We start from the raw sequence: 15,417 nt of genomic DNA on the forward strand, positions 1-15,417 counted from the left end.
ATAAAATTTTTAACATTATAAAACTTGTTTACTACTAGTAATTTATATTTTAGAAGTTGTATTGGGGCAGTTCGAGATCTCTTAGCTAACTTTTAGAGAATCAACTACGAGTACTTACTAGAAATTACAATTACTTATTACAAAAAACTATTAAATTCATCAGAGCACCCTTAAGTAGTTATGCTGTTACACATATCAATAAATAACATAATAACTAAAATTTCAGGTATATAGGTATAACTAAAATTATAGCGTATGGCACCGCACCTAGTATAAGCGGTTACCGTATTCTATAGACGCCTACAACACCATCGCAAGATTTAACGTTGCTGACCCTACCTCCTGCCCAAGAGCTATGTCTAATTTACTAACCACAGGAACGCAACGTTATTTTGCAACTGAATTAAATTGATGAGACGTTCTGTAAAGTTCAGGCATTTGTCAAGTCAAACGGCTCAAAGTTTTGATTACCATATAGGAAATATATTCTATCATATAAAAATTGAGGCACATTAATAATAGGAAAAGGCAACAGAAACGATTTTAATAAGACTTGAATTATTTTTGAAGTAAAACTTTTTTATGCGTGTTTGAGTTTCGAAATAAGATGGAAAATGCGTGACGAGAGCGTCACAAAAAGTGTGATCGGGTGAGGCGAACGGAAGTTGAGAGGGAGATATAAGTTAGTAACGATAGAAAGTTTTACTTCAGTTCTGTGGTCTAAAGCACACTCATTTTTTATATAAAACTTCTTTACGCACGCTTGACTTAGGGAGTTACGAAAAGTGTGATCGGGCGAGACGAACGGTACAAGTGGGAGAGGTATAAGCACTCATTTTCTTTCTTTTTTTCTCTTATAGCCAATTGCGTTTCGTATATCTAAGACACAGTGCAGGCCTTTTGCTCAGAAAGTATTACTTCAATCGTGTGATCTAAAGCACACTTTTTTTTTTTGGTTTACGTTACAAATTTGTTGCGCTATGAAGTATTAAATGTCGGTATCCTAATTAAAATCAATTTAGATCTCTATCCCTTTTACAAATAATTGGCGAAAACGAATCGATAAATGAATAATTGTGTTTGCTCCCAAACGAAAAAAAAACCGACTTCAATTACATCGAAGAGTAACAACGTATATCGACGAAAAAATAGTTAAGTAACTACGCGTTATCAAAGATTACTCAAAAATCAGTTATCATATCATATGATATGATAACTGCTTTAAATGGGACCAATTGGCACACACCACCTTTCGATTAAAAAAAAAAATTGTCGAAATCGGTCCACACGGTCAAAAGTTCTAATGTAACATACATAAAAAAAAATACTGTCGAATTGAGAACCTCCTCCTTTTTTGGAAGTCGGTTAAAAAATAAAAAATTACAGTCGAATTGAGAACCTCCTCCTTTTTTGGAAGTCGGTTAATAAAGAATGATATATATGATAGATAAAATTTATTACCTGCTTTCAATGCTTTAAAAGAAACAAGTAAAAATCATAGTGACAAAAAAGTTGGCAATGGCGAACTTACCTCTATAACAGATCTCTACCAGTCTACAGCCCCAGATCTACAATTTTTTCGAACCGGTGAAAAACCTGATAGTGGCGCCCCCTCCCTTCAGCGTTTGAGAGAAACTGTCAAAACTAACAAATAATTTGCAGTTTTTGTGTCCATTTGTGAAAATAATAATATATACAAGTAAATAAAATTGGAGTGACTGTTTGTAATATTAAAATGACCACTTTTACTAAATGCGTATGGATGTTGTACACACATCATCATCGGTACATAAGTCAATTTTTTTTTAATTTTCGTCTGTCTGTCATCTGTCTGTTTGTTCCGGATAATCTCTGAAACGACTATACCGATTTTAATGGAACTTTCGCTTTTAAATAGCTGATGTAACGAGGAATAAATAAAGCTACGTTTATATTAGAAATTTATTTATTTATTAACTGCGCTACTCCGTTCTATTTGATTCAATTTGATACTAATCGATTTTCTATTCGATTTTATATTTGGTTCTACTCGATTCTACTCGAATCTACTCGACTCTACTCTAGTCGATTCTACTCGAATATACTCGACTCTACTCTAGTCGATTCTACTTGAATCTACTCGACTCTACTCAACTCTGCTCAACTTTGCTCGACTCTAATCGACTCTACTCAGCTCTACTCGACTCTACTCTACTCAACTCGACTTTACTCGACTCCAAATGACTACATTTGAGTACTCGACGCGATTCTCTATTCAATTCTCTTTTTTAACCGACTTTAAAAAGGAGGAGGTCCACCGGAACAATTGTGTTTGTAATACCACCGGAATAATTGTGTTTGTTCGCAAACGAAAAAAAACCGACAAGTAATACAACGTAAGTAGACGAAAAAATAGTCAAGTAATTAAGTGCTATCAAACATTACTCAAAAAGTGATCATCAGATCTCGATCAAATTTAAGTAAGTCCACATGACAAGCATTAGCTTTCGATTAGAGATCATCAAAATCGATAAACCCAGTGAAACGTTATGCGGCTTAATACTACGTCGGGTGATGAAAAAACAGTCTAGTAAATACATATTATTAGATACTAAAAGTACTTCTCAGATCTCAATCAAATTTAAATGGGACCACATGACACGCAACTCCTTTCCATCAAGACAAAATTCATCGAAATCGGTTCACCCAGACATAACATACATACAAAAAAAAAATACAGTCAAATTGAGAACCTTCTCTTTTTTTTGAAAGTCGGTTAAAAAGTGGGTTTTGCAGAGGCCGATGAAAATTGCCAAAACTTGCATTTGAGACCGAGCTGTTGGTCTGGAAAAAAAACTAAATAGTTATAAATTTTAAGTACTTTAATTTCTGTAAATAAACCATTTACTAAAATTAAATAGTTTTCGAGTTTTATTAAGCAAAAAACCGAAAAAAACAGATTATTGCTTTTTTTCGATTTTTTCAATGTTGCGTCTCGAAATTTGGTCTGTAAATCTCAGATTCGAATTCAGAACCCAAAACACATATAGAATGAAAGAAATCAGAACTACCCCAAAACTTTCCCACTAGTATCTGTTTGGGCTACAAATTGACTGAATTAACACAGATACACTTATGTGGGCCTTATTTTTTAAATATTGGGTGCATATCGGGTAGGTCTGAGAATCGGCCAACATCTATTTTTTATACCGCTAAGTTATAGGGCGGGGGGTTAAGGGGGTTAATAACATATATAGCAAAACAACGTTTGAGGGGTTGTTTTCAGCCTGTAATATCCCACTACTGGGCATAGGCCTCTTTCCCCATGTAGGAGAAGGATCAGAGCTTAATCCACCACGCTGCTCCAATGCGGGTTGGCGGATATATTCCCTACTATGAGTAACGATCGCTATCAGGTGTACATGATAACAACCGGGACCGACGGCTTAACGTGCTCTCTGAGGCACGGTGGGGAGACCCACAAGGACTGCAAAAACATCCAGACCACGGCAAACACCTGTATGGCCAATACAAATGTCAATGTTTGAGGGGTCATCTAGTAATAATTATAAATCAATAAACTTATTCAAAATTAATAATATAAATAAATGTATACTTGACTACATACACACTTACATACATAGATACATATATTGAGAGAATATTCATGTTGATGAATTCGGAGAAAAGATGACTCCTTAACTGGTCCTTAAAAGCATAAATTGAAGTGATAAACAATGATAAAAATGTGTTGAAAGATCTGGGTGGATGTACTTGTGGATCTCATCACCGTATTATGAATAGCACGTAAAACCTGGTTGTTATCATAATGACATTATTTATGGTAAAGAAATCTCTTGCCCATCGAAAATGAAGCAATGATGATGGATGGATGAGGATTAAGATTCAAATTATTTGAATAATACGCCTTTTGCCGAAAAATAAGACGTATACAGTCTGATTTAATTCAGTTTAATCTAGTCGTATGATAAAATTTACATAAAAATTAAAAATAAAATATGGTTCTCGCACGCCGGCGCCTTCTTAAAAGCAACTGAATAAACACATCATTAAAATATTTTCAAAGAATTAAAGTGGATTTTAAATGTTTATCTGATCATGACGTTTTATTAAATGTTAGTGTATATAAGCTGGCTAGGATATCTGAAGGCACAGTCCAACAATGACTAGGATCGCTATCGTGTGTGTGGTTCTCGTGGTCTTCGCTATGACTCAAGCGACACCAGGTAATAATAATTTTGCATATATTTAAACTTAACATTTTTTACGACTCCAAGATGCATTCATGAAGAAATCCAAAAATAATTTTGTTTTTATAATACTAGATCGGAAAACAATCGTACGGCTCACCTGATGGTAAGCCATTACCGTAGCTTATATATATGTTGCAGTCAAAACTCTTAACCAGTCAAAAGCACTATTGACTAGCAAAATCAGTCAAAAGTACTTTTGACCGTTTGCTTTAGTCAATAATACTTTTGACTAAAATAACAGTTAAAAGTACTTTTGCCCAATGGAGCTGGTTAAAAGTACTTTTGACTAAATGATTCCGTCAAAAGTGATTTTGACTGGTTGTATCAGTCAAAACTCTTAAAAAGTTAGGGTGGTCGATAAAAATAACGACAAACGCAGATATAAACTTTTATATTACTCATCATTATAGTGGAGAACCTGCTGATATTAGAACAAAAATGAGTGACTACGAAAAGAAAGAAGGCTTTTTGCAAAGAATTTTAGCAATGGAAGATATGAAAGATAGTCATTTCAATGTGATGACAAAAGACAAATTTGAAAAGTTTGCAATGGATGTGGAAGACGCGAAATTTAATGAAAAGAAAACACCATTACAATACAGTAGGCTACAACGCCTTAAAATCATTGAAGTTTGTGGTATAAAAAAATTAGTTACAAACATAGAACCTGACAAATATTTTTTGCTGGCTGAGGAAATCTACGACATTATTGATGCTGCTCATATTTCTATAGGGCATGGTGGTCACGATAGACTTAAGAATGAAACGGCAAAAAAGCACGCTAATGTAACAAAAGAAATGATTAATATATATTTGTCAATGTGCGAAGTATGCCAAAAATGTATGGTCTGGTTTCGAAACCGATCCTGCACACTGAAATGAACAGCCGCTGCTAAGTCGATCTGATTGACATGCAGTCGCAAGAAGATCGTGGGCATCAATTTATTATGATTTATCAGGATAATTTGACTAAATTTGTAATTTTGCGACCACTGACGTCAAAAGGGCTACTGAAGTTGCATATCAATTAATGGATATTTTTTTGATCTTTGGAGCACCATGTATTTTGCACTCAGATAATTGTAGAGAGTTTGTTAACTCAGTTGTAAAAGAATTCACATCATATTGGCCGGAACTAAAACTAGTAACTGGGAAACCACGTCATAGCCAAAGTCAAGGTTCCGTGGAAAGGGCTTATCAAGAAGTTGAAAATATGCTAGCTTCTTCAATGGAAGACAATAAAACCACTAACTGTTGTAATAGATGTGTAAATGGACTTAAATTTGTTCAATTCATGAAGAACATAGCATTTCACTCGGGGATAAAGCAGTCTCCGTATCAAGTAATGTTTGGAACGGAACCTAAAGTGGGGCTTACAACATCTAATCTACTTTTGGAAATTATAAGCGGATTACATAATGAAGAAGACTTGAAAGTTGCAATCACAGAAATGAATCAAAACTTCGATGATAATGAAGAGAACCAAGAAAACAAGAAAAACTTGAAACAAAAAAAAACACGTAAAGAACAAGAGGAAATCAAAGAACAAGGAGAAAACAAAGAACAAGAAGAAATATTTGAACACAACAGAAACGAATCAATGATATTGGAAGCAAGAGAAAAAGCTCATTTGAATTTAGTAAAACAAGCAAAGAGAATGAAAACAGCAAGCCATCAATCTCATCTACTACTGAAAGTTGGAGACAATGTGACCATACCAATCGCAGACGTAGACAAAGGAAAGGCAGACCTTCGTAATTTAATTGGAGTTGTATTAGAAGTTACTTGTGAGAAGTTATACAAGATTGGGACAAAGAGTGGGATTTTGGATCTACTAATTCAAATTTAATGTGAGTCTACTTAGTGAAATAGTAAAAATAAATGAATTTGTGTGTGTGTGCGTGTGTGTGTGTGCGCGTGTATGCGTGGGTGTGCGTGGGTGTGCGTGCGTGTGTGTGTGTGTGTGTGTGTTTTTGCATGTGCGTGTGCGCGTTTGTGCGTATGTGCGTGTGCGTGTGCGCGTGTACGCGTTTGTGTGTGTGTGTTTGTGCGTGTGTGTATTTGTTTGTAGGTTTTAACTGTTTTTAACATTTTATTTTCCAGATCCGAATTTGATGGCTGCAAAGAAAAATTTATCCGGCGGGATGAGGTGCCCAACTTAACAATTACATTACGAACAGAGCTGCAAAGAACGCTGCTATCCTAACAGGACAAGGTTATGCACGATGTGTATGTTCTACGGGCTGTAAAAACAATAAATGTTTATGCAAGAAAAAAAGTTTGCTGTGTAATTCAAAGTACCCTAATAGTTTGAGTTGCATGAATAAATAATACGACATTGTAGACTGATAAACCTTGTAAAGTTATTTTAAAAAACACGTATGTTGCTTACGATGCATAAATAATATGTAATAAGTAAAACATATATAATTTACAAGGTTCTCATTATACAATCACGAATTATGTTTTGATTTTTTTAAATTTCAATTAAAGTTCAAAATTATTTAAGAAAAGCCATTAACGTAATATAGGTACTGTGTTCTTATAACCAGTGAAATTTCTGATTATTTATTTTAATGATAATTTTTAAGTGCGTGTCTTCTTTATGTTGATTGTAATACCAAATTTTTCGTAAAAAACGATTTCACATTTAATAAATATCTTTTTTATTCACATCTAACGAGTTAATAGTGCTTTTGACTGACGCTTTTTTGCAGTTAAAACTACTTTTGACGGAGAGCGTCAGTCAAAAGTACTTTTAACCGCAAATTTGGAGTCAAAAGTCCTAATTACCAAATATTTTCAGTCAAAACCACTTTTGACCCACTTGTCCAGTCAAAAGTACTTTTGACTGATTTCGCTAGTTAGTAGTACTTTTGACTGGTTAAGAGTTGCGACTGCAACATATATATTATAGCCTGCAACACCAAGAAGATCGCAAGCGCGTTTCCGACCCTATCTCCAATCCCCGCCAGGAGCTCCGGTCACCTTACTCACCAACAGGAAAACAATAGTGCTTGAAAACAGTATTATTCCTTCCCCAGTCGCGCTGCTCCAGATTTTGAGCAGAAAAGTTCCTGCTGTGCCCTTCCTCAGCTAAATTAAAAAAATGTAGATGGAGAAAATATGTAGCAGCCCGACTGGGGTAGTACCTCGACCTAACAGAAGATCACTGCTAAATAATATTGCTTTCTTTTAATAGTGTTGTATTTCTTTTAATAGGGTTCTATTCGATTATGTGTTATGACAAAGACGGAAACAGCGTTGAATGTAAATTAGGCGGCAGCGACGACGACTTTTTCAGAAGTGACGGTCGCAGCCTTGCAGGGGGTGTTGGTGGTGTTGGGGGTATTTCTGTTGATAGGGGCCAACGTTAACATGGGTAAGTGTAAACAGATTTAACGATTTATTTTTAATGGATAGTAATAAACTTGTAGTGTTAGAAATTAGTTTACAATTTTATTACTTATTCTTATCGTAGTTAGCAATTCATTTGTAGGAAGTAAGTAATATAATACAAACAAAATATATTCGAGAGAAGTCGCATGAATAGAATCGTAACTAAATATTTAACAAAAAGCAATACAGTGCATATTTTTATTGAATAATTGTCTTTGTTCGCAAACGAAAAAAAACCGACTTCAATTACATCGACGAGTAATACAACGTAGATCGACGAAAAAATAGTCAGGTAACTACGCGTTATCAAAGATTATTCAAAAAGCAGTTATCAGATCTCGATGAAATTTATATGAGACTACATGATAAACACCAGCTTATGATTAAATTAAAAATTATCAAAATCGGTACACCCAGTAAAAAGTTATTGCGGATTTTCGAGAGTTTCCCTCGATTTATCTGGGATCCCATCATCAAATCCTGGTTTTGTTGCTTATCATGGTGTCAAACTAGAGATATCCCCTTTCTAACAAAAAAAGAACTATCAAAATCGGTACATCCAGTAGAAAGTTAAGCGGTATAATACAACGTAGGTCGACGAAAAAAGCGTCAAGTAAAAACGCATTATTAGATATAACTCGAAAAGTAGTTGTTAGATCTCAAATAAATTTAAATGGGATCAAATGACACACACCACTTTCGATCGAAAGAAAATTTGTCGAAATCGCTCCACCCAGTCGAAAATTCTAAAGTAACATACATTAAAAAAAATAAAAAAAAATACAGTCGAATTGAGAATCTCCTCCTATTTTGGAAATCGGTTAAAAATAATTTAATAAATGAAATGCCCAAAAGACATTGTTTGCTTCCGATTTTAAGTTCGAAGAACCGAACGAAGTCTTCGCAAAATATTTCATTACGCTTCAAAAGCTTACTGAGTTTATAAATTGTTTTTTAATTATTGTAATAAACATTTATTCTTTGTTTTCAGATGCTACTTTCGGCACCACACTGGCACAGGACGGCAGACAATATTATGTAACAATATTGAATAATATTCAATTTTTAGCTTCTTGTAATATCAAATTACAATTCCGGCTATAATAATATATACCTAATATTCCAAAATATAGCATTAATTTTTCAAAAACCATCATCCTATTCAAATAAATACATTTTTTAAAATTACAAAACTTGTTTACTACTAGTAATTTATATTTTAGAAGTTCGAGATCTCTTAGCTATAGAAAATCAACTACGAGTACTTACTAGGTTAATACCAATACAAGTACTTGTTACGAAAAACTAATTAATTCATCAGGAAACCCTTGTGTAGTTATGCTGCAACACATGTCAATCAATAATTTCGTAAGCCTACAAGCAAACAAAATAAAATTTTATTTTATTACACCAAAATGAGTGTGAGGCCTACGGTCAAAATTGAACATGTTATCACGAAGGGGTGTCTATTTGAAAAGCCATTCACGCCTCTGAATTGATACCGCCAAGATATCATGTTATTCGTTGTGATCGAGCGGATGGGCTTAAAGCAAGGAGGCACGTGGTGACGTAGTAATGGATAACCAGGTGTTTGAAATAATGAATGCAACTGTTTACTTGCATAAAAGATTTTTGTTTTTGTGTTGTGTTGTGTTCATTTCCCCTAACAGCAAGGAAAATGACTATATCAATATTCATGAAAGAGCACCAACTGTCACACACCTCGCTGTTCATTTAGAAAACGGACAGCGGGTGTATTTCACTGAAAATAATGTAAATGACATTGTGAATAATCCAAGAGATACTACTTTAACAGCGTTTTTCAAACTATGTGCAGAGGACGACTTCGCAAAAACTCTGACCTACGACAAGGTGCCTGCCTATTTATTATACCTGGAATCAAAATACGAAAAAATTCCAACGACGAAAGCAGGGGGCGGTAGTTCTCGGGTACCCTGGCGTGAGAAAAACAGATGCTCTTGGAAGGGTGTACGTGGTACACCCTAATAATGCAGAATGTTTTCATTTGCGGTTGTTACTCCACGTTATAAAAGGCCCTACTTCGTTTAGAAGTCTCCGCACTTTTGAAGGTGTAACTTACGACACATTCCAAGGGGCTTGCAAAGCTATGGGCCTCCTCGAAGATGACAGTCACTGGGAGAGTACGCTCTCTGAAGCAGCCATATGCTGTTCACCAAAATCACTTAGGTGCCTTTTTGCCATTATGATATCGTTCTGCCAAATCACGGACCCGCATCTTCTTTGGCAAAACTATCAGGAAAGTATGTCCGAAGATATACTGCAACGCAGACGACAAGAATTGTCATCAGATGATTTAGAGTACGACCAAAATATTTTTGATGAAGCTTTAAATGAATTAAATAAAGAGGTCGAATCTCTATCAGGTAAAAGTATAAAAGATTTTGGTTTTAACTTGCCGTTAAATTCAAATCTTTATGCAATGAACAACATCGAGGATTTACGAGAGACTGACTATGATTACACCCAACTCTTACAGACAATTCAAGATGAACATCGCTTAAATCCAGAACAAAAAATTGTTTACGACCAAATATTGTCATCAGTTAATAGTAATGAAGGGAAAATGTTCTTTCTAGATGCACCCGGGGGCACGGGTAAAACATTTATAATTAATTTATTATTAGCAAAAGTAAGGTCTGACAGAAAAATTGCTCTTGCCGTGGCGTCGTCCGGTATTGCAGCCACACTTTTGAAAGGCGGGCGAACTGCACATTCCACTTTCAAACTACCTTTAAAAATTTGCAGTGACGACGTCTCTAGCGTTTGTAACATCTCAAAACAGAGTAAAACAGGTAAATTAATGCAGGATTGTAGCTTGATTATTTGGGACGAAGCTTCCATGTCCCATAAAGTATCAGTTGAGGCATTAGACAGGACAATGCGCGATTTACGCAACAGAAATTGCCCAATGGGTGGCTGCACCGTTTTGTTTTCTGGAGACTTTCGTCAAATTTTGCCAGTCATAGCAAGGGGGACTAGAGCTGACGAAGTCAATGCATCACTCAAAAGATCTTATCTTTGGCCACATATTACAAAATGTGAACTTAATACAAATATGAGAATTTTGTCCTCCAGTGAAGACAATAAACAATTTTCAAATAACTTACTTCAAATAGGTAATGGTGCATTTCAATCCGGAAATGTTAAAATCAATCTTAGTAACCTATGTGCTTTGGTTCAAAATGTGGAAGAATTGGTTGAGACCGTATATCCCGATATTACTAATATAACTACAAAGACTTTATGTTGGTTTAAGGAAAGGGCTATATTGGCACCTACTAATGAACAGGTTGATAAAATTAATCATTTAATTATTTCCAAGTTTGAAGCACCATCACAGATATACTATTCAGTTGATACAGTTTTGGATACCGCAGAGGCAGTACATTATCCAACTGAATTTTTGAATTCTTTAGTTCCTCCCGGAATTCCTCCACACAAGTTAATATTAAAAGTGGGTTCACCGGTGATATTACTTAGAAATTTAAATCCCCCAAAATTGTGTAATGGCACGAGACTCAAAATAGTTAAATTAAAAAACTTTCTAATCGAATGCACTATTTTAACTGGCTGTGGTACTGGTGATACTGTTTTAATTCCCAGAATACCGATGATTCCCTCCGAATTACCCTTCCAATTCAAAAGACTGCAATTTCCAATCAAATTAGCCTTTGGTATTACTATTAATAAGGCACAAGGCCAAACTTTAAAAGTGGCAGGAATAGATTTAACTGATCAATGTTTTTCTCACGGCCAGTTATATGTTGCCCTTTCAAGGGTGACATGTAAAAATAATCTGTTTGTGTTTACTAACAATCCGTCAGAAGTAATGAACGTTGTGTATAAGGAAATATATCAATAGAAATATTCCTTATACACAACGTTTCAAGTAAAAAGTATTCACTTTTAAATATCCGATGCCTACCTTACAGCTTCATCATCAACAATGTGTAGATATCTTTGTCATCACATATACTTCTTTATCTATACCTAAAACACTGGATGTGTCTATAATATGCGAGGAGTTATTTCAATTACTCTAGGCTCCCATCACCACATCCTGACCTGGTTACTATAGGAAAAGCTGCAATGTTTACTCTTTCAAACATAATAAGAATTATCCAAGTCGATACACTGGCCTCGAAGTAATAGGGAAACATAGTCATTATTGGGGAGTTTCGACGATGATATGATATACCTAATCATCGTATTTTTAAAAACAGACAAACAAGTTACACATAAAAATACCAAAATCGTCATAGGTTTGCCTATAATATTTAAGAACTTCCTGCGATTTCACCAGGATCCCATCATCAGATCCTAACTGGACAATGGGACCACCTGCATACGCACCATATATTAAAAAACATCCCTACGAATTGAGAACCTCCTCCATTTTTGAAGTCCGAAATCCACACGGGCGAAGCTGCGGGCGGAAGCTATCTATATAAATAAAAATGAATGTTGTTAAGCGCATAACTCGAGAATGGCTCGGCTAATTTATTTTTTTGTATGTTCCTTAAGGCCCACGGAAGGTGTTAATACAAAAAAAAATTTACTATTGACAGAACGAAGTCTGTCCGGGCAGCTAGTGATAAATATTTAAGATAATAGAGGAATATTGTAATATTTACAGTGATGTATTAGTACTCGGTGATTTTAATTTACTGTCTTGTCCGATAGATATGACTAATAATTATGAATGTTTCAGGAGCTATTGTGGATTCATTCCGAGTAACGGCATAATAAACTGTAGTGGTAGATGTTTAGATCTTGTACTGAGTAATGCTACGAGGGCAGTGTGTGCGTGAGGACAGCGGCTCCACTCGTAACAACTGATCCGTATCACCCGACGCTTGAAGTGAAAGTACGTGTAGACTCGTCGTTCCTGTTCCCCGGTTAGGTACTCCCGATATATGATTGCGATGCTAAGCCATTCAGACAGGCAGAATGGAATTTTAAAAAAGCAAATTTCTTTGTATTTTATCCATCAATAGCAGCAATCATATTCACATTTTTTTTCTTTTCAGTAAACCTACTAAATTAATATTTTCATTTTTAAATGTTTCCTAAAAGATATGGTGTAAGCAATAAGGCCGCCTTTTGTACTTTTTTACTATTCCGAACTTTACTGTCGTTCAATTGTTTTTATTCCTTGTCACATACTCTACTACACAAAACTGTTTCATCTAGCACCGGCTCGTAATAATTTCACATAAATTGATCCCATTTTTAGCAAAAAAGTACGAATTTAAGTTTCTCCTACAATTAATTTATGAGTAATTTTGTTTTTTCAGTAAACGGAATATTGGTCGCGGTTGTTTCTTCTGCAACCAGAAGAACCGTAAAGCTTGTTTCCCAGCCTAATGGTGTAAAAATAAATTTATATAGAAATCAAAAATTACATAAAGTTACAGTTTACATAAATACTGCAGTGTATTTCTCAGGTGGTTCACCTTACACCTTTAATAAAAATATACCACTTGTAGAAAAACCCAAACAAAATTAACATTTTTGTACACATGCAGTATAAATTAAATAATCTAATTACGAACATTAAAAGTTATAATTAAATCGCAAGCAATTATCTTGCAAATGATTAATTATGTTTGTGTAAGCTACTGACATAATAATGCAGGCGAAACCGTATTTAGACGGAAAATTTTATTAGTCACATACAGATAACAATTGGTATGTTGGATGGTATCTTTAGTAATTGAACAAAAAAGTTATTATTAATGCTTTATCTTTTAATATAATGTATTCAAATTTAAACTTCACTTATTTCAATGTCGTGAGGTGATTATTTAGTATCTTAAGAGTATAAAGTTTTTATTCAGTAATATTTAAATATATATTTTTGATCATGTTTTAAAAAACATGCGAAATGGGACTTTGTACTATAGGGCTTTAAGGAGTCGAAATAATCTAAGTAAACGTTTACGATATTTTCGTTATGTCTCACGAACCTAAACGAATCGTTCTTCTCGTGTCCTGTCATGTTCATGAGTTCATGAATTGGGTTCAAACTAGCGAATCGTACAAGGAAAAGTTTTATTCGAAGAATAAAATACACACTTTTGTCTAGAGTTTTTTTTTTCAGCTTTATATTATTGAGTTTAATATACTAACAATATATTTCTTTAAAATGCAAAGCTACGTAAATATAATAAATCAGTATTTAATTAGTAATAATTATTGCAATGATGACATCGACTTTCTACCGTGTGCGGTGCGCCTAATATACAGTATGCGGTTACCGTTGTCTACCGTAGTACCGCGTTGGCGCAACGGTCACAGCCACTGGTGGTGGTGGCTGTGGCGTTGGCGGTTGCGAGTTCGATCCCCGCACATGATAAACATTTGTATTGGCCATACAGATATTTGCCATGGTATGGACGTTTCTGCAGTCCTTGTGGGCCTCCCTACCGTGCCTCGAATAGCACGTTAAGCCGTCGGTCCCGTTTGATATCATGTACAAATGATAGCGATCGTTACTCATAGTAGGGAATATATCCACCAACCCGCATTGGAGCAGCGTAGTGGATTAAGCTCTTATCCTTCTCCTACACGTAATCATCGTTTATAAAATTTACAATACATGATAAAAAAAATAGCAACAAAAAACCACTAAGGTTTCAACCTGTGCTATCAGTGGAAAAAGGCCTATGCCCAGCGGTGAGATATTACAGACTGAAGCTTAGTCTACGCTTATGACAGTGTAGAACTGTAATTATGCTTAGTTAGTATGTTGCCTGGGTGGACCGATTACAATGATTTTTTTAATCGAAAGGTAGTGTGTGTCAGTGGTCTTATTCAAATTTAATTGAGAACTAAAAGGTACTTTTCATGCTATATCTAATAATGCGTTTTTACTTGACTATTTTTTCGTCACCCTACGTTGTATTATAAGTATTGCATAACTTTTTACTCCTTGCATCGATTTTAATGTCTGTTGTATAAATCAAAGGTTTATACTTGTCTCGTAGTCTTACTAAAATACTAGCGATGTCCGTGACTTCGTCCGCGTGAAATTTAACAAAAAATTTATTGTTCAGTTCGCAGAGCTATAAAATAAATAAATTTCTAAAATAAAAATAGCCTAAGTTACTTCTTATTACATCAACTATATCTGCCAGTGAAAGTCCCATCAAAATTGGTTTAGCTGTTTCAGATTAGCCGGAACAAACAGACAGACTGACTGACAAATTTTTTTAAAAAATGCCATTTTAATATATGTCCGTGTATACTCCATCCATATGCATTTAGTAAAAAGCAATTAGTTTAATATTACAAACTTTATTACTCCAATTTTATTTATTTGTATAGATATATATGGTAAAACCGGGATAGATGCCTCACTTTTTGAAATAGCCACCTAATTTTAAAAATATGATTTTTATACGATTATTTTTTATTAATGTAGCTAGCTCAATCCTTTATGTTGAATTATTACTATTTTCTTTTAACCTATCCAATGCAGATTTAGCAGAAATTAGATTTTTGTGAACACTTTTTTTTGAGGATTGTGCCTACCGATATGGATAGTTGCCCCAGCATGAAAATAGTGAGTAGGATAGATTATTATATGGATGAGATTTGAAAACCCAAACCAAATGTTAGGTAGTTCTACTTCTAAAACATCGATGCCTTCATGGGCCAAAGTAATGAAAAACATTTTGGGGTTTTTTAAATCTTTTAATGGTTATAATCAGAATATAAT

The 15,417-nt window shown here is 34.6% G+C and overlaps 1 protein-coding gene across 1 annotated transcript; it reads left to right on the plus strand.

Annotated features, from left to right (window-relative positions):
• Positions 1-4,162: 4,162 nt before the first annotated feature.
• Positions 4,163-11,556, plus strand: LOC123654245. The gene is made up of 6 exons (XM_045590194.1): positions 4,163-4,226; positions 5,330-6,040; positions 6,357-6,402; positions 9,323-9,524; positions 9,586-10,486; positions 10,811-11,556. Exons 1-6 carry the CDS (start codon positions 4,163-4,165, stop codon positions 11,554-11,556), a joined length of 2,670 nt encoding a protein of 889 aa, XP_045446150.1.
• The last annotated feature ends 3,861 nt before the right edge of the window (positions 11,557-15,417 follow it).

Source organism: Melitaea cinxia, chromosome 1, assembly GCF_905220565.1.
Source record: "Melitaea cinxia chromosome 1, ilMelCinx1.1, whole genome shotgun sequence".
In the NCBI taxonomy this organism is placed as follows: Eukaryota; Metazoa; Arthropoda; class Insecta; order Lepidoptera; family Nymphalidae; genus Melitaea; species Melitaea cinxia.